This window comes from Syngnathus typhle, linkage group LG2 (genome assembly GCF_033458585.1).
Source record: "Syngnathus typhle isolate RoL2023-S1 ecotype Sweden linkage group LG2, RoL_Styp_1.0, whole genome shotgun sequence".
NCBI classification, from domain to species: domain Eukaryota; kingdom Metazoa; phylum Chordata; class Actinopteri; order Syngnathiformes; family Syngnathidae; genus Syngnathus; species Syngnathus typhle.
The window spans coordinates 4,738,535-4,758,938 of NC_083739.1; the positions used below are offsets into that span (position 1 = coordinate 4,738,535).

Below are 20,404 nucleotides of genomic sequence, written 5' to 3' on the forward strand. Positions count from 1 at the left end.
GCTTCGGGCGGCAATAAGCGACAGAGGGACGCGATATTATATTTTTACCATTTGGATGAAATCAAAGAGAGCACAGAATTTGGAAACAAGTGAATATATATAGCCTAAAAAACATGAAAGGCTAATTCTCCGCAGTCAGTCTCATAAAGATATCAGACAGCAGAAATGCAAATGGTTTCTTCGGACATTCTGGATATTTCCATTCCCAACTGAATGTTGCATCATAAGCACACTTGAGCTCACAAGCAAGCTAACAAACAAACAAACAAGTGTTTTTGAAACTAATCTTAAATCTTAAAGGGTCACGAGTTGTTTTGGAACCAAACGTATCCAAACAGGTTTTTCTCAGAAACGGGCCTGTAATTCCTCCAAGATGAAGAATTAAAATTCCAAAATGGTCAGGTTAACCCTAACCAGGTACCGTATTTTCCGGACTATAAGGCGCACCTTCAATGAATGGCCCATTTTAAAACTTTGTCCTCATATAAAGTGCGCCGGACTATAAGGCGCACCATTAATGCATCATGTCAGATTTTTAATCCAAATCAAATCAGTCTCCATTTTATCTTTTTTATTCCAACTTCAGACGCAACAAATTACTTTATAATCACAAAATAATGATCCATAGTCTTTTTGATTCATGATTCATAGTCTTCACCGGGCCACTTATGATTGATTTCATGACACAATGCTTCAGGCCAGTTTAAATTTAGGAATTTAGTCCACATATAAGGCGCACCTTAAAGTGAATATATATATATAAGGCGCACTGTCGGCTTTTGAGAACATTTTAGGTTTTTAGGTGCGCCTTACAGTCGGGAAAATACGGTAAGCAAAAAAAAAACAGTCTGTCCCAAAACTTTTGTCCAAACCTGTGCTATTTTGCAGAATTCAAAACAACCAATTTACTGGAATCATTTTGTGTGCTCACAAAGCGCATCACCGCGTTTGACATCCACACGCACCAGCAACACCTGCGACAACCGTTTAATGTAAACAAGCGGCCGTGAACAGCTTGTTGTCGTCCTCGGCGACATTTGTCGCATCCAAATGCGCCGCACCAGACGAGACTGGCAATGGCAGGAGAGAAAGAGCAGAGTGCAGGCAGCCATAGATTACCCAGTCGTATAATCGAATGCCAGGCTTGACAGTTGAAAATGCCCTCACTAAGCAAACTATAACAAGTTCCAGCGTAATTCCAGCTCGAGGCAACGGCCACTGGACCTAATGTAGTTTTTCACGAGTCGCTATCACGTCCAGGCTGCATGCTTGGAGGCCCCAAAGCTATGATGATACCGCCACCGTCTGATGCTTAGCTTCTATTTGTTTTGATGTATTTATTGTTTTTATGTCCTCGGACCATAAACGAGGTTCTTCAGTGCCCGAGCGTCAACATTTGTTAGTTCATCTATCTGGTGCGTCAGTTTTGGATGACTTCTGCCTAGCATTTAATTCATATTAATAAATGCTAAAAAAATGCTAAAAGCTGTAACGACACGGCAGGCGCTCGGTCGTTATGACCTTTAAAGCTGGAGTTACAAACGAGCTGTAAATAGCATCTGCTATCAATCACACAACCATCATGGCGTCCAGGAAAATACAAAACTTACCCATCATGTGGTCTTGACCGGCTGGATCCACCTTGCGCCCTTCTTTGCCGTCAGCCCTCAAGTTGAGCTTCTGACTCATTAGGAGAGTCTGTGGAGTAAAAATGACAAAAGAGCCTCAGGACGCGAGATGCTAGCTAGTCGATTAGCATCTTCAATTGTAGTCTAATTAATCGAGTTACGATTGGCGTGCTCGAGGTGAAAAGAGAGTCACAAGGGGGTTAAGTTGAGCTTCTCACTCATTAGGACAGTCTAAATTAAAAATAACAAAATGGCCTCAGCACGCCAGATGCTAGCTAGTCAATTAGCATCGTTAATTGTACTCTAATCGAGTTTCAATTGGCGTGTTCGAGAGCGAGGTGAAAATGGAGTCACAAGGGGTCCTAAAGTGTCTGGCTTTTGTGCCGTTTTGTAAGGAGAGGATGGATGGAAGGCTCGGGGAATGGTATCAAATGGCCCTTTGTCGAATGGAGGGCTTCTGATAAGGAGCCTCCTCAGCGCTATCATAAGGCCACATCAGGATTACATTTCCGAGGTGATTTGGCGGGGCTCTCTTTGTGACCGCACTTAGTCCTCTCCATTAAATGTTCTTTTTGTAGCTTTTAACGCTCTCAAGAATCAATGTTGAATCTTTTAGCTCATAGACATAAAAAAAAAAAACATATCCCAAATTATTCATTTGCTATGCTATGCTATGTGGAAAACAAAAGCAATGTTTCAAGTCCACGTCTATCCCGATTCGGGAAAAAGAAGCAATCAAAAGAGTCGTTATTAGAATAAGACGCTAACTTACAGCCGCATCGGGGCAGATCATGTCTCCTCCCTTCATCTCTGAATTTTTCTTGGGTGTGGAGATCCCCGTCGGCGATGCGGTGACTAAGTTGCCTTTTCCAGCCGTCCTGTAAAAAAAAAACAATATTTGAGCTGTATTTCAAGATGTGTTGAAAGCTGCTTGTCCCTTATGTGAGCACGAAATGCCAACAAAGATGCTTCTCAGAAGGTGTGACCAAAAAAAACCCCAAAAACGGATCAATGGAGTGAAGCGCCGCAGCGTGCCTGCGCAACAATTGTCTCAAGAGTCACAACCGGAACAGACAGCTGTGTTTAAGATTTGTTTAGTTTTTCTTAGAAGCTAATGTTCGCTAGCAATCGTTTACAAACGATTCGTTTGAAGGATTCGATTCACGACTCGGTGGAGAGACAACGCGTGGCAGCAGCGGGGACGGGAATTAAATGAGTAATCAATTAGGGGGAATTCAATGTGAGGGGGGGGGGGGGGGGGGGGTTGATTTACGCACCTGCCAAGAAGCTCCTTGACAAACTGGTCCTTGCCGATGAAGACGGCGCTGCACTGGAGCTGACTGGCAATCTGACCCATTTGATTGTTGCAGTGGTCCATGATGGAGCTCAGCTTGTTGCTCATCTCCGATTGATTCTGCGCCTCCAGACTGTCGTTTTTCTTCCTCTCCTTTTTCTTGTCCAACTTTATCTGTTTGCCTCCCAGGACCGATCCAATCTTGGTCTCTTTCTTCTCTTCTTTCCCTTTGGGCACGTCGGTTTTCTTAGCGGCCACAGCCGGAAGTTTGCTTTTCCGGAAACCGAACCAGTTTGCTAGCGAAGGAGCGCTTTTTTGTTTGGCCTCACTCGCGGCGACCTTCTCTTGTTCTTGACATTTTTGTAGATTTTCTTCAATTCCCATCATGACCTTCTCTTCAATAGTGCAGGCTGACGGGCTGATTTTTTTCTCGTCTATATCTGCGGCATGGTTTGGCGAGTCTGTCAGGGTTTTTCCTCCCGAGCTCAGTTCTTCCTCATTAGGGGTGGTTGCCATGCCTCCCGTTTCTCGCGCCACATTTTCTGAACTATAAGGACAAGAGGCTGGAGGCTGAAAGTGTGAGGAGACTTTTCCGGGCCTGCAGATGTTATTTATTCGATTTTTCTCACAGACGGGCAACCCACGCGTCTCCTTGTGGGAGGGCGACGTGACCGTCTGTCCCTTTGCCGAGCTTTGAGATTCATCACCTTTGGAAATGAACTTTGAGGTTCTCTCTGGTGGGACGTTTTGATTGTTGGGTCTCGTCCGGGGAGAGTAGACTGGACTCTCCGCCGAGCCGGGAACCTCCGAGGAACTCTGTCTGGACAAAGAAATCCCCCTTTCTGTTGAGTTGGTGATGATCTGAGTTCTGATTTTTCCTGGTCCCTCCAGAACGTTGATGTTGGATTTCTCGCTGTAGTTGGTACTGAAGCTCTGGCTTCGGGCTTTGGCCCCGTTCATTCCCAAGGCTGGTTTCAGATGGGGTTTGGTCGTAATGGATACGGATCTGGAGAAAAGTAGACTGCTCCTTTTGCCTTTATTGCAGACGTCCCCCTCGTCTGGTGTCACGACGGGATTGAGCTCCTCTTCCGGTAACCTCCCGTGAACTTCACCTTCCACCTCTGTCACAGACATCTTCGATGGGGGATCGATACCGCACACCGGCCGCGAGCTGTCACATTGGCTCGAGGCGTTTGAAGTCACAGTCTCCTTGGAAACTAAGTTGATATGATCTTTTTCTTGCTTATCTGGCAAAGAGGGACTATTTTTATGGCCCGGAGACGATTTTAAAAATGCTTTGAACCCGACGGAAACGGGAGTCTTTTGACTCTTTTGCGACGAGTTCGGGGAAGTCACGACCGAGCTTGACGGGCTGACATTTAGCGGTTCCGTCTTTACCGTCGGGGCTTCCGGAAGTGAAACTGTTACACTAACCGAGGGCTTCTGGTTCTCATATTCATGGGCGGAGCCTCTCTTATTTTCAAATGAGGACCCTCTGATGGCACTATAAGGCGGGGGGACATTCTTTGAGCTTTTAGGTGCATTTTCCATCTCGGGGTCAAAGCCTGAGTTTGTGGGTGGGAGGTAGTCTTTTGCGGCGGCCATCTTAGAAGTGCCCGTGTTCGGTGTTATGCCAGAGGACTTTTGAAGGTGCTGACTGGTTTTGTCGACCAGTTTCTGAGGTGAGAGTGCAGTCCCGTAGCCGGCGTCCGTGTCCATGTCTTTATCTTTAATGGGTAGTGTTGCTTGCATATTTGGTTGGAGAGACGTGTAGTAACTCGGGGGCGGGCCCCTCGCAGCGGATGCCTGAGCTAGCCCCGTTTTATGTGCTTGAGGCGACCCCTCATAATTTGGTTTGATCAGTAAGGAGGTGGTACGACCCGGCGGAGGGGGTGGCGAAGGCGACCTGAGTTTATTTTTCACGCTTTCACAGTGTTTGTCTCTGGTTGGTTGTTCGCAATTGTCGGCAAACTCCAGTTGTTTCCTTGAGAGTCGAGGGGAACCGGGGGACGAGGTTTTACTCCATTCGGACCGATTGGGAAGTTTGGAGTTGGCCACCTTTGGGCTCTGGGAGCTCTTGATGAAACGGGATATCTTCGTGATTGGAGGTGGGGGTGTTTTCTCCTGACTTGGAGTTCCTGAGTTTCCACCGTTTGGCTCAGTGGTCGTGCCTTTTGACAATCTGATTGGGGATGCGGAAGGTTTATTACAAGCCGGCAGTTTTGAGACCACTGCCATCGGAGCTGCAGAATCGTTCAGAGGTGGGATGGAATGTCCTTTGTACGCTCGGCTGCCGGGCGGCTTGATTAACTTCCGCTGTGAGGCGAACTGCACGGAGAGCCGGTCTGCGTTGCCAACCCGGTTTGTTTTGCCGGTCCTGAGCTGATATTCCGAAGGTTTCTCCGGACAATCGAGGACAGCGTAGTTGTCCGTACGTGTAGACTTCTGACTGGTTGGTTTTTCTTGAAGGTCTAATTTGTTGTCTTCTTTACTAACTAAAGGGGCAATTGTAGGTCCATTAAGCTTCTGAGGACTTAGTTCAATTGGCTCCCCTTGAGCGTCAAATACTGCCAAGATGCTTTCGTCCGACAGATAATTCTTAGTTGCCGTGATGGGTTCTGGTCTACTATCTGCAGACTGCGTTCCGACTCGGTCCCTTTGCAAGCGCTGCGGCCTGAGTGGTTTGAAAGCGCTCCGGGACTTCCTCTCCGCTTGCTCTTTTGGTTGGCTTGAGGGCACCTGTGAGTCACATTTGAGTTCTTCTAGATCGTCCACATCTGAGAAGCAATTGGAACTTTCTGGATCCGAAGGGGGAACGTGCAGCACCGACACTCGAGTGAACGCTGACGGCCGTCCAATCTCGGTGAGACAACTGCTCGAGAGTTTCTCGGGACGTTCGTTTGACGGAAATTCCGAGGGGGGCTTAGTCACGACGAAGCTCTTGTCAGCCACATTTCCTCCATCTTGCATCCCGTCCCAGCTGCATAACGTGTCGGAGATGCTGTGGGGGAGCTTCTTGCAGTAGAACCAGCTGTCCCTGTTGGGGACGTCAATCGCCTGGCTGGATTGCACAAGCTCATCATCTGCGTCGTCCGAATCGTACAAAAACCTTTTCCCCACAAGAAGCGATGTTCTTCCAACGTGGGTTGGCTTCGACACACCTTTACTGCCACTCTTGATACCAAGCGAGTAAATACCCTCGTTGGAGTTCATGCAGTCTTTGTAGCCGGACTTGGAGACCCTGGTTGAGGATGAGGACCTATGCCTCCTCCTTTGCAATTTCCTCAGCCCCTCCAGGATATTGGTTTCCTTACGCCTGGTGGGCATCTGTTCCTCCAGTGGGACGTTGATGTTACTTGGGGCGGACGAACCCAAATTTAGCCTCTTTTCCCAGGTGAGAGATGAGTGCTGAGGGAGGGTCAAAGAAAAGATGGAATAAAAGATCAAACTGGATTCATGTGGAGGAATAAAGTGGAGGATTGTTACCACTTTTCCACAGGATGATGGCCCGTCGTTCCAGGTGTAGGAGCCGCTGGAGAGTTCGCTGCATGCGCTCGACAGCGACAGTTCGCTGCTGCTACGGCTGCTGCGTGGGTACGCTGTCAGACTCAGCTGGCTCAGACAATTGGCGGTGATGGGCAAACCTGGCTTTCCGTTCAACTCCTGTGAGACCGAGATGTAACATTGTGGGAATTGGAAACCGGAAAGGTTCTGCTGTTGCTCTTAAAACTAACAAAATGAAAAAAATAAAAATACATACTGCATATTTACATTTATTGTAAATGTAGTCATTTTTATCATTTTTATTAATATAATATAATATAATATAATATAATATAATATAATATAATATAATATAATATAATATAATATAATATAATATAATATAATATAATATAATATAATATAATATAATATAATATAATATAATATAATATAATATAATATAATATAATATAAAACAATGAAAAACAATAAAAAACAATAAAATAAAATAAAATATAGTATCATATTTATGTCAAGAAATAGAATCTGCACATTTCGACAAAATGACCTTTTTTGGGCATTATTTCATCGCCAACTCCTTTCCTCACCTTAATGCATAATATATAAGGTGACCAATGAAGAACATTGTCCCATAAAGTCTTTTTTTTTTAATGACAAGCATCTCAATCGATGGCTTTCTGGTAACATGACAAGTGTGTATTCTTCTTTGTGTTAAGTGACACCGCCAGCCATTTCTCCTAAGAGTGGGTTGGGGGTCAGGCTTTTAGATGCTAAGGGTTGTATTTTAATATCATGTAATGATTTCTCCGCTAGCTCAAGGGCACCGGTACCAAAAAAAAAATCACTTTCCATTAGGCTTACAGTTGTAGGAGAATTTGTGTTCCTGGACAGTAAGAAAGCTTTGCTTCTTTCGGGTTCCTGGAGCAAGTCAGCCGCAGACAGATCCATGATCCGTGACTGAAGTTTCTGGAATGCAAAAGTTGCAAAGATTTGACATCAGGGAATTAAAAAAAAAAAAAAAGAATCTTGCTCCGAGTTTGTGCAAGAAGATACTCTTGAATGTTTCCATGCTGGATTCCGACTCGCCGACATTTACATCATCAGTTGGAATAAAACATAAGTGAACAAGAAATAATTGCATCAGGGACTAAGGGACGCCTCTTAATATTTCCCCCACAATTCATTTGCTTGAGTGGAAAGAAGACAAAACCAAATACGGCTTCGGTGTATTAATCTTAGCGTCTAATTAGCCCGGCTTTCTGTGAGCAAATTAACTTCATTTGAATTTCCAGACAGTGCAGTGCAATATTTTTCTATATGCCAACTATAGAAATATTGTCACAGATACATACATACAAATATGTTTATTTATTTTAAATGTTTAATATATACGTACATACATACATATACATATATACATACATATATATATTTATTTTTAATTTTTAATATATACGTACATATATACATATATGAATATATATATTATATTATTTATTCATTTAAATTTTAAATATATATACAGATATATATATTTTTTTACTTTTTTTTTTCCATACAAATTTAAGATCTCACAGCAGTGCTCGTTAATAAACCGAATGCCATTTTTTTTTTTTATTCTTGCCAATCCCTAAATGTTCATGCGGTATAAATTAGGCACCTTTCATTTTTTTAAAAGCTTTAATATCAATGTCAAAGTGATGCAGCCTGCCCGGGACATGAGATGGGAGTGGCTGAAATGTCACAGGGTTCCCGATCTTATCGTAAAGTGTAGAATTCCACCTCCTCAGCATCCTCATCAAGCATTCAGTCAATAGTGTCATCGGGTCAAGGAGGGAGAGGGGGTGAGGGTGAGGGGGGGGTCGGCCAAAAAAAGTCGAACGAACGGACGTCTGCATGGATTTGTCCCTTTTTACTACTACTTCTAAGCTACAATTGAATTTTTTTTTTAATATACCGTGAAATATTTGCAAGCCTGCAGTTTTGTATGTTAATACTGTAACATCACTCTCTCTTGTTCATATCAACATTTCTAAGCGCAGGACAACGTCGACGAGGGAGGAAAAAACACCCACTCAACATAAAATGGCCATCAACATGACCCAAATGCCTTTTACGTCGCTCTCACATTTACAAAAAGCGGATATTCAGCGTCTGTTTGCGATAAGAGATAAAAAAAAACACAAACACACTAGCTTGTGTTCCGTCTTGTCCCGATTAGCAAGCAGGAGATGCTGCAAGTGCAACAGCAGCGAGGAGGTCACGCTCCGTCCTTGAGTCCCCCGACCAAGCGCCACGTTTGTCCCAAGTAATGGGACACTTAATTGCCAATCGCCTGCCATATTTGATAAGCGGTCGAGGCCGGTTCGGGGTGGCTGCACAGCCAGGACGCCGAGCATTATTGCGCAATACCTTTTCCCAAAACGCCGCTCGGATGTTTGTGGCAGGCTGAACCGGAGATGGACGGGGGAAGGAGCGTGCGTGGCCGTGGCGCCATCAAATTCAAGATGGCGTTTTATCAGTGAAGCTCAAGAAGCCCGTGGGGAAAAGGAGAACTTTTTAATTACTGATAAGCAAAAGCTTTAGTCCTGGACTGCAAATAGCGCAAAATTAAATCTCGGCGCACTTGAAGTTGTAGTAAAAAAAAAAAAAAAAAAAAGACCAAAAAAAAGGAAAGTTATTTCCTCTTTTTGCTAAATAAGAACAAAAAAGGTAGGGTCAGAATATAATTTATCGATGCCATCTTCATTATATTATTCCATTTACTACCGGCAGTGAATATGAATGAGGGCTCTCCCCGATGTCATTGCTAATGATTGATACACGTTTTTATTGATTCCAATTTGATCATGATAGGGATTTGGAAATAATTAATGACATAAAAAAAAAAATCCTCTTTTTTTTATTGTGGCTAGCCTGAGTTAGTTAATGCTGAGGTGCTGTTGAAGAAGAAGAAGGCGGAGAAGGAGAAAGAGGCGAAGAAAAAAAAGAAGAAGAACCTCGTCTTTCAACATCTCAAGGGAGGAAAAAAAATAAATCTTTATATCTATATTCTCATTCAGTGCCATTGACGGTTATAGACGTCAAAGATATGAACTGGGTTGGCAATGAATGAGTCAATTGAGATGGAGCTCTAAAAAATGGAGATGTTTTCACACATTCTTTTTTTTTCCCTTCCACAATAACATTGTATGAATGCTGGCTTTATCTCATTAGCTTAGCACAAACCAAAAATACATTTTGACTGAAGTTTGTCAGCGTGGACAAATACACACAGCTCGCTAATGATGCAGTCTAGCGACTCTCCAGAGAATTCCCTTATCATCGCTTATGATTCTTCCTCGGACCCGATCGGTTCCTAACAAACCCAAGACACAAAATATCGTGACTGCTTTGTATCTTGTGAGAAAATGACCGCGGGTCACCTCGCCATCATTCCAGTGCTCGATCCACTTTGACACCTTTCAGATTGACAACACAGCACAGTACAATTTGGTTTCACTAAATTCTCTCCTTCTGTCCCTGTGGCGGTGAAGCTGGCTGATAGCTTCATTTTCAACTCTCCTCTCTTCCCTTCTCATCTCCCCTGGCTCTCCCTTTATGCCTGTTCACCCTCTCTGTTCTATTTAGCTCATTTTTTTCCGGCGCTGACAGTCCAGTCCAGTCTTTTTTTTTTCTCAGCAGCCCGTTGTTTTCATATTGACGGCGTGGAGCCCTGTGGCCTCAGAAGCTGACCTTCCTTCTGCACCGGCAATATTATACCATCACTAACAACAGATGGGTGGGTCTGTCTCATTTCTTCTCTTTCCGCCCGGCGCTTTGCAGTAAAGCGCTTGTGTTCAGGTGGCTCTGCAATGATCTGAGGCAATTTCCAGCCAATCTAAACCCGCATTCCTTTAGAAGGCATTGCAAAGTGCAAAATCATTCATACTTTACAGCCCTAGCAAGAAACTCGGAATATGAAGATAAACCAATCGGCACTTTGCAGCGCCCCCACCCATCAAATTCTCTTCATTATCGGCCGAGACCAACCTTCCTTTTAAAGGACTAATCAAGTGGAAAATAACTTCAGTTGAGAATAAGTTCCTCGCAGTTCGGCCTACCTGCAGGAGCAGCTCCGAGGTGGGCTTGATACGCTGCTGGAAGAGAATCCCCAGGGCCCGATTCTGCTGTTCCAGATCAAAAACCCGAGTACGCAGCTTGAGACATTCTTCTCTCAGGTCCTAGTCGCAAGACAGAACCGGAAATTGAAACAATGTCCACATAGCGGTCCACTCATAGTGAGGAGATAGAAGACAAACCTTCTGAGTGACAAGTGCCTGCACGACTTGATTGGCGACCTTGAAAGGGACACAGCGAGCAAATTATGTTCATACATTTTAAAAACTAAAGAACACAACAAAAATATCCATTACAACACAGACAAATCTAATATCATCAGAATTACGGTTCGTATTAATTATGATTGCCCAAAGCCCGAGGCGCGAGTAGCCTAAACGTTGTTGTGTCTTGGCTCTGACCACAGTGTCAATAACGAAGCGGCTCGCATTACTGCTTATCGATCCTTCATTAAGTCGGCGTTGGCTCTGGAGTATTCTTGTTTATTGAATGGGGGAAGCCGACTCGAGAAGAGACTCGCCGTCCGATTGCGCTCGTCTCGTCTTTGAGGAGCTAATGTGTTTGCCCGCGCGCGCCACGAGCCCGTGTAAACAATCATCTTCTTTAATCAGCCACTTTCAACTCCAATCTCATCCGCCCGCCAGCAGAACCCGACGCACGCCTCCTCGTGTCCCCTCTCCGTCCTCGGATCGCGCACTCCCACTCGCCGTGATTCAGCAGGCCGCTATACTGATAACCCCCACCCCCCCCCACCCATGTGACTCCCTAGGCGGTACTCAGCTTGAAAACAACCACCAAGCAAAGGTAATTGTGCTGTATCAAAGCCAACTAACAGCTTCACGGACATTTTACTGAGCACATTTGAGTTGACCTCAGGTTAGCGGTGGAAGGGTGGTGTCCAAACTACACCTCGGGGGCCACTTGTGGGCATTCGTTCCTTTTCAGTGGCCTGCGGCAAATATTAAAAATAGCAATTAACACGGTCCAAGGTCCATTTTTATAAAAATGCGTGTGTGCGTGTATGTTTGTGTGTGTGAGAGAGAGAATGTGTGTGTGTGTCGTATATGTGTGTGTTTATGAGTGTGTGTAGTCTTGAGCATGTGTGTGTTTGTGTGTGTCGTATTGTGTGTGTGTGTGTAGTATTGGGTGTGTGTGTGTAGTATTGTGTGTGTGCGTGTGAATACGCGTGTGTACGTGTTTGTGTGAGTAGTGTATGTGTGTGTATGTTCCAATGTGATTGTCTGTGTGTATATGTGTGTATGTATGTGTGTAGTATTGTGTGTGCGCGTGTAGTATTGCGTGTAGTATTGCGTGTTTGAGTGTATACAGTTGCGTGCACGTGTTTGTGTGTGTAGTATATGAGTGTGTGCACGCGCGTGTGTGTGTGTGTGCTTTTTGTGGTGTTTAGGCTTTACAGTGCTTTTCTAGAGGTTCAAAGAAAAAAAAAAATATTGTGAGTGAAAAGAATTCCAATTTTTGAGCAGAACCGGTTTGCACCACATTGTGCTCCATGACAACATTCGTGATCCTTAATTTCATTTCTGAACGTGGCGATGGGATTCGGGCGCGTCTCAATTCTTTGAGGGACCCACCCACAATCCTGCCGTAGAAGATGTGACGTGATGACCACTCACCTCATCCAGGCAGCGTTCGTACTGCTCCCTCTGGCTCTCGTTCTCCAACGTCAAGACGGAGTTCCTCTCCTGGAAAGAGCACGTGTTTGGGTTCGGTCATCGATATGATGCAACAACAACAACAACGAACGAGGCGGATACAACAATCGCGCTTGGCCTTAGAAAGGTCAACAGAGTGTCAACACGGCCGATAAAATCCTCCAAGGTACCACGGAGGAAAAGGTCAAGGGGATGCGAGTCATGATGTTGAACTTTGGGGTTGGGATCTAATAAGAATATCTCCTTGGCCTGCTGAGGGACCAGACGCAGGACTATTGATCTCTGGGGGTTTCCGATTTGTCAGAGGCCGCCAGCGTATTAGGAGCTGTCAGGCAGCCCGGCGCCGCTCACCCTCTGCCCTTTCGGAGGAACGCGTCATTCCTCCGAGGAACGCGCGAGATGTAATTATAGCCCCGACGTTCTGGGAGAAGAAGGTAAATGAAATCCCCAAAGCTTCGGAGACAGATGCAAATGTAATGAGGAACAATCGGTTCTCTCACGGAATGATTCAACCCCAACTCCGGGAGGGAACATGGCGATAACTGCAGGACATCGCCATGGTAACTACCGTAACTTTCTTTGTATCACTCACTTGGAATAACATATTTCATTGAAATCATTTACTGCTCCGGGTATTGATCATAATATTGATCGTGAGGTGACGGATTTTTTTTCAACAGCTCTGTGTACCTAATAAGGTGACAGATCTTTTTTTTTTTTTTTTTTACAGCTCTGCTACTTCAATTGGTACATATGCATGTATAGTATTTATTTTTTTATGTATTTTTATTATTTTATTTATTTATTTATTTATTATTATTATTATAAATGAGATTTTTTTCCCCATCCATATATGGATATATTTTGTAGACTGAAAAACGTTCATTTTAAATAAACACACCTATAAATAAGCAATCAGATCATTTGATAATTTTGCTGCACAAAAACATGGAAACATGATCCAGTGCTTGCTACAACGTGTCGACTCACATGGCTAAATTTAGACTCTGATCTGGACGAGATGCAAGATACTATTTCACTTTTCTAAATCAATGTGTCTCGATTCTTCCTTTTGTATTTAAAAGATCTCCGCCGCGACAACAATAATGGATGGATAGGCGAGTGATGTATAGCATCTTCCTGGCTGCAGCCCCCCCCTTCCTCCCTCCCCCCTGGCAAGCTCTGCATCCATCACGTGGCGTGGCGGGATTAAATGGCACCTATCTTGTGATAAACTCATTTCAAATGTAATCATGAGCTCATATTCTCCATCAAATTTGAAAGATGGCTTGGGGGAACAGCAGCAAATGATCTTTTGCTGAATGATTATCTCCGTTGCACTTCCTCTAAGTCAAACTGGACCATGTCTGTTGTTGACAAACGTGGAGGAGATGTTTGAAAGAAGCCGCAGATGGACAAGTTACCTCCAGGGTTTTTAGGCGTTCTAACAGGAGCTTGGTCCTGTCATCGTTATCGTCTGTTTGGCTGGTGTCGGCGTGCGGCCGCATCCCAGGATCCATCTGAGTCGCCGGCGGGAGGCCGTTCTCCTCTGGGCGATCATGCTGCTTTCGCACTTCCTCGGAGAATTTCTCCTGAGGAGGCGCAAACAAAGACGGCAGGTTAGAGGAGGTAGAGCGGGACGGGATTTGTTGGGGAGGAGGCCCTGAGGGGGGGTGTTGGCAAGAAGAAGCAGAAGCAGATGGGCTGAGAAGAAAAAAAAAAAGGATGGCTCGCTTTTGTACAGGAAGCTGACAAAAAGGCAGAAATCACAGAAGGAAGTGAAATGCAAGATGAAAGCCGAGAGAAAAAGGGGGAGCGGATCAAATGGGCAGATGGGCCGACGGGGAGGTAGGCGGCTTCAACCAAACATCCCCATAATCCCTAATCATGTTCCTCTTGTTTCCCAAACTGTCGCAGCGACCTTCACGCTTGCTCCCGTTTGGCCTTCCTGCATCTCCGCCAGTTATCTTTGCAGTCGACGGAGGTCTTCCCACCATCCCGTAATTAACTAGCGGTAATTATAAGCCTCAAATTAGCCACTCTCTGGATAGCACGCAAAGAAAATAAAAATGGCCTCCCACTTGATTTATTTAAGAGGATTTCAATCTTAAAATTGTGTTCCAAGCATTTTTTTTTGGTGAGCTTCTTGTGCTTGTTTGCAGACGCTGCTCATCAGGCGCTGTTAAAAGTCGCCCGTAATAGCGTCCGCAGAGAGACGGACGGTCGGGAGCGTTGGACCTCCTGCTGCCCTTTCAAGTTATTGAGTTTGCCTGCTGAATGCACAGAAAGCAGCTGCGGAGGACAGGCTGGCCTTGCGTTATTCAGCATCTGGGAATCGCCAAATAACCTTCCATGTTTGTTCTTGTTCGCAAAGTCCACAGACAGCCCTTTGTGAAATCTCACTAAATGAAGATATTTAAAACCTCTCTTCTTCTCAGATTCTACTTCGCTTATTCAACTTTTATTAAATTTTATCTGTCGTCTTTGTGCCTCCATGAAAGCAAATTCATCTCCACCTTTGTCTTGTCGTTTTTGGTTACAACGAAGCTTATCTGCCTAAGGCCAACTAGCAAGCTATCAAGCTAACTATCAAGCTAACTAGCATCCTTGGCCGTGTAAGCGAAATCATTTCCATCTCCACCTAAGGCTAACTAGCAAGCTATCAAGCTAACCATCAATCTAACTAGCATCCTTGGCATCATGTAAGCAAAATCATTTCCATCTCCACCCAAGGCTAACTAACAAGCTATTAAGCTAACTAGCCAGCTAACTAGCATCCTTGGCCACCATGTAAGCAAAAGTATCCATCTCCAACTTTTTTTGTAGTTGTTTTTTTGTGTTACAACAAAGCATTTGCACCTAACTAGCAAGCTATCAGGCTAGTTAGCTAACTATCAAGCTAACTTGCATCCTTGGCCACCATGTAAGCAAAAGCATCTCCAGCATCTCCATCTCCAACTTTTTTCGTAGTTCTTTTTTTGTGTTACAACAAAGTATTTGCACCTAAGACCAACTAGCAACCTAGTTAGCTAACTAACAAGCTAACTAGCATCCTTGGTCACCATGAAAACAAAATCATTTCCATCGCCACCTTTTTTTGTAGTTGTTTTGTTTTGTGTTACAACAAAGCTTCAACGCCTGAGGCCAACTAGCAAGCTATCAGTCAAACTAGCCGCTAATCCTCACTGGAGCACATTAGCAATGACATTTAGCCACACTCTTTCAGCCTTCTTTTGCAGTTTCCCCTCATCACTCAGTTGCAATGCAACAATAGTGAAAGCATGCGCTCATTGCGTTGATCAGATTTTCTTACAATCCCCTGATCGGGTTTAAGGATTTAAATCTTGGAATACTTCATTTAGTTGTATAATGTGTGTTGTTTTTGCAAATCACCATTCTCGTCTGCTGCATTCTCCTTTTGGTAGTCAACGTTCTGGCACACAAGGGAGGTGTGAAAACAAAAAAACTGTCAATTGTGACTCAAAAGGTGACCGCGTGAATGTTACTTATTTCTTCTATTTCCCTCCTCCATCCCGGCAGCTATTTCTGCTTCATAACAAGGTCAGCCATGATTGCGTTCCACTTCTTCCCTGGCTAAACTAAAAAAAAATACAACTAAGGCACCGAACAACTTCGGATGAATCACATGGATGGCCAAAATGAGCCGCAAAATAAAGATATTTGTCGTAATTGTATGAAAATATTGTTTACTTTGTAGGCCTTCATAATGTCATCTGTCGTGGTCTGCTCCATCAGTCCTTGATTCTGCAGAAGCGACCGCACCTTCTCCTCCATCCTGGACACACAAGAGATGACAGGGTGAATTTCGGCAATTCCATCCAGATGGTTTTCGCCGTATTTCTTTGTTAGTTTTTTTTCCCGACACAAACGGGCACTTGGATTAAGACTGACCGGCGCATTCGTCTTTGCGGCACAACAATGTGCTTGCAAACGAGCCGTTGCCCGCGTGAATAAAAGTGCAATCACAGCAGCGAGCGCCGAGTGACTTTGACCTTGAGGGCTCGGTCTCCTCAAAACAATCAGCCGCCAAACATGCGGTCTGCATGCAGAGCAGGCATTTGAGAGAAGAGCCAAAACGGCCCAGGAGATTTGCGTCAGCTTCAGATCGAACTTCGACCTTCTGGGCATTCCGTTTCGGGCATCGTCTAAGTCAATGTTGCCCGGTCGTTACGGCGCCGAGGCACGTATTTTACATTAAAATGTGATGTTATTATTACATTATTATGAGTGGCAAAGGTGGAATGAGATTAATTATCATCTGACATCTCGTGGAAGAGCATTTCATCGTTCGGGCCGGCGATATGTCGTGAAGATGGATTCCCCCCTCCGAGACAGTTGCCGAGACGAAAAACGTTGTCACGATCAAACTGTTGCTAGTCAGCTGATCTGCTCTGCTACTTGTGATGAGCCCATGCAGAGAAGGCTTGCCCACCCGCCCGCGCCATCTGTCCAGGCTGTTCTGGAAAGCCGCTTGTAATCAGGCGTTGAGGGAATGTGCAAAAGTGGCGGCGAGTGAGAGCGACTGGTCACTTTCAAAAATCGGCACGAGGTGCAAGATGATGATGTGACAGTAGCTGGGCATGGTCTCAGGAGACGCCAACGTGCTTGTTATGATCACGTCATAAATCCGAGGATAGTTTAGGAGCTACGCGTTCGCTTTGAATCTGAAATCCCTCGCTTACAATTCAGACCGTGTTTGTAATCCAAGAACAGATGGCATCATTTTAATTTCAAATTGATGAGCCCGTATGTGGACATGGGAATTAATTAGTATGTATGAGGACAATGACGGTCGAAAAAAAATTGACATTGGTGAACTGTGGTATGCACTGTAAATGAATGAATGAATGAATGAATGAATGAACAAATAAATGAATAAAATTAAATATAAAATAAAGTAAAGTAAAATAAAACAAAATGAATGAATGAATGAATGAATAAATGAATGAATGAATGAATGAATGAATGAATGAATGAATGAATGAATGAAGGAATGAATAAATAAATAAATAAAGAAAGAAAGTTCTTTTTTTTTTTAAAAATTAAAATAAAATTTTATTAAATTATTAAATTTATTTATTTATTTATATAAATAAATATTATATATATTTAAATGTATTTATTTATTTAAATAAATAAATAAATAATATTAAAGTGGATTAAATGATATAAAATGAAATATATTTTATATATATTTGGAATGAATGAATGAATAAAGAAACAAATGAATAAATAAATAAACAAATAATATTAAATAGGATAAAATAAAATAAAAGTAAATGGGCTTGGCCAGACAAGAGAATTGAAGTCAACAGTTGGTACTGGCTTCATGAATGTTCCATATAGCACGGGTGTCCAAATCCGGCTCTCGAGGCGCTGGCAAAGCTAGAGTGAGAAGGCAGGGGGTCGTATTGCCTCCAGAGATATCCAGATAATTAACTTTTGGGTACATTTCGATTTTTCTGGCAATTTGTTCTCATGTTTCCCCAATCCCTGGAGGGAACATACAGTAGGATGAATATTTAGCGGCGTTTTCTGCCAACTTTGGGCGGTTGGAAAAAAAGAAAAGTTTTGCGGAGCCTCTGAGACATCCTCGAGGACCGCCGTGTTGGCTGTTTCGGTTCCCTCCCTGATTCAAATGATCAGGATTGTTATCAGGCTACTTCAGCGCTTACTCATGAGGTGGTCACTCAATCAAAATATTCAAAGTTGTAGAAGTAATGACTGATTCAAACAAAATTTCATAGTTGCAAAAACACTTTTGACAGCTTTGAAAAGCTGGTAAAGGACAAACGGGGCATAGAGGGAAGCAGAACTAAATTGTAACTCGCTTGATCCATCTGAGCTTGAGCTGAAAAGCAAAAATGCCAACCGTCTCGGAAATGGAAATAAGGGGGCAATCAATTTACAGCCTGAGGTCCGTCAATTTTTTGATTCACTTCCTATACACACAAGCGCACACACATATGCTGACACACATTCATGTCAATTCAACACGCAACAGTCTCAAACTATCAACTCACATTCTCACTTCAGGTTGAACTTTCATTGGAGCATATTCATTATTACGCCATTGCAACATATGGAATGAATTTGGTGGATTTTTATTTTGTATGTGCACATTGGATTTTTTTTTTTTTCCAGCCCTTGTGACCACGTACAACGTACAAAATAGAGACCCTCTTCTTTGGGTAAAAAGGGTCAGCAACATTGACCCAAAATATTTTTTCCAGCCTTGAAACCTGAAAATATAAAAGAGGCAAAACAACCATGGAAAAATATTTGTGATTACCCCCCTGTATTTTTCTTTTCTACTTTTCTACAGTTATTAGTGTGTGTTTGCACATCTTTGTGTAACCTTAGTGTATTTGTGCGTACTGCAAATCCATTCATGTATGATGAGAAGATATGTACTTCTAATTATTCACAGCATACCTTGCTGACACTCAATTCTGTTCCAACATTTTTAACCTGGTCGTCCTAAACATGGCAAAGACAAACGTAGAGGCTTTGCCGCACACCAAAACGAGGGTTGCGAGTCTAAAAAAGGCAACACTGCCATGAGCGCTCAAGGCCGAAGCCACACGCGACGTGCTCGGTCCATGTTTCCGAGCCGGCCTCAAACAGATCCTCCTCTGGTTACGCTGTGTCATTATCCCGCAGTGGCCTTGTCCACTGATGTGGCCGAGACGCTCCCATATGGGCCGTGTTAATAAGTCCTCTCAAAACCACTCTTAGACTTGGATCATGTAGGGAACAAGGAGAAGCCTGCTGGGATGAACTGTGGACGTGGCTTACGCTCTCATCAGTGTGTGTGTGTGCATGTGTATGTGGGTGTGTGTGCGTGTGTGTACATGTGTGTGGATGTCTGTGTGTGTGCGTGTGTGTGTATATGTGTGTGTATGTCTGCGTGTGTGTATATGTGTGTGTTTGTGTATGTCTGTGTATGTCTGTGTGTGTGAGTGTATGTCTTTGTGTGTGTGCATGTATATGTGTGCGTGTGTTTGTGTATGTCTGTGTACGTTTGTCTACATGTGTGTACGTGTGTGTACATGTATCTATATATGTGAATGTGTATGCGTGTGTGTATATGTATGTATATCCGCGTATGCGTGTGTGTACTTGTGTGTACGTGTATGTATATATGTGTGTGTGTGTTCATGTGTACACGTGTGTATGTGTGTGTCTGTACGTGTGTACATGTGTGTATACGTGTATGTGTGTGTGTGTGTGTGTCTGTACCTGTGTGTACATGTGTGTACATTTGTGTAAGTGTGCGTGTGTGTGTGTTATGGCTCTTGACATGCTTAGCGACATCTCGAAGAACCACACCGATATAACACAATTATTGTCTCGTCATAAGCTGAACACAATCGAAAAGCTTCTAAAAGACTCGAGACCTGATCCGATCTCGTCTTTGCCCGTCCTCAACAGGTCCCACTTTCACTTTATCGCCGCTGTCAGACACTCAAGTTGAGCGGCGCCGCTAATCAGATTCGACGAAAGAACAATTGCAAAAAAGCCCAAAGCTGCCGAAGAACAATCAGCAGGTTGTGCGTCAGAATAGAGGCCATCGGGGGTTGCGTTGCCACAATCGCCTTACGAGCAAAACCCGGGGCAAATTATGCGCGTTATTCTTCTGGCGTGAAGCAAACAGATGATTGGCCGGTTTAGCCCGACGCTAAGCTACTCTGATCGGCTTCGCAAAACATGCAAGGAGAGCCTTTCTTAGATATGACCTAAATGTTGGCGCGTCCTCACTCATAAAGACTCCACTTTCCTGAACATGGTCTTTACAAAAGCTTAATCACGACCAAGCCCCGACATTTGACCACCTGTAGTTTACTTCCTTGCAGCAAATGATGATAAAATGGAATCAGCACCATGGCCAGCTTCCGGACAAAGAGAAAGAGGTCTTTAAAGGACCCCACATGTGAACACCAAAAGCCAACTGAAGCCTCTGAAGGCATTTACTAAATAGATTGCAGGCATGGGTGGGATATCGACGAGGGCCTCCCCATGATGACAAGACTAACAACAAGTTCTGACTGAGCATTGCTCATCACAAATGTCCAGCTGGGGTGGAAGTCTAGTAGACACACAATATGGGCACAACTGGAGAATTTGTGGATGGATATTTGAGAGGAGGTTGGATCCCAAAG

The 20,404-nt window shown here is 43.9% G+C and overlaps 1 protein-coding gene and 1 long non-coding RNA gene across 9 annotated transcripts in view; one reads left to right on the forward strand and one right to left on the reverse strand.

Moving 5' to 3' along the window:
* The window catches only part of LOC133166810 (nck-associated protein 5-like), a 65,744-nt gene that overhangs the window by 5,937 nt on the left and 39,403 nt on the right, over positions 1–20,404 (reverse strand). For 5 of the 8 annotated variants that reach the window (XM_061297105.1, XM_061297146.1, XM_061297137.1 and 2 more), the window contains 10 exons: positions 15,933–16,017; positions 13,646–13,813; positions 12,183–12,251; positions 10,731–10,769; positions 10,533–10,652; positions 7,277–7,395; positions 6,409–6,583; positions 2,906–6,330; positions 2,401–2,506; positions 1,611–1,698 (listed from right to left, as the gene is read on the reverse strand). In XM_061297105.1, the coding sequence (XP_061153089.1) occupies positions 1,611–1,698; positions 2,401–2,506; positions 2,906–6,330; positions 6,409–6,583; positions 7,277–7,395; positions 10,533–10,652; positions 10,731–10,769; positions 12,183–12,251; positions 13,646–13,813; positions 15,933–16,017 (4,394 nt within the window). Of the gene's footprint in view, positions 1–1,610; positions 1,699–2,400; positions 2,507–2,905; positions 6,331–6,408; positions 6,586–7,276; positions 7,396–10,532; positions 10,653–10,730; positions 10,770–12,182; positions 12,252–13,645; positions 13,814–15,932; positions 16,018–20,404 lie in introns of all 8 variants that reach the window. The other 3 variants (XM_061297114.1, XM_061297131.1, XM_061297123.1) reach the window with 3 other exon arrangements.
* On the forward strand, positions 12,646–14,727 carry LOC133166878 (uncharacterized). The gene is made up of 3 exons (XR_009717869.1): positions 12,646–12,781; positions 14,139–14,235; positions 14,384–14,727. It is a non-coding gene; the product is annotated as an uncharacterized LOC133166878 (long non-coding RNA).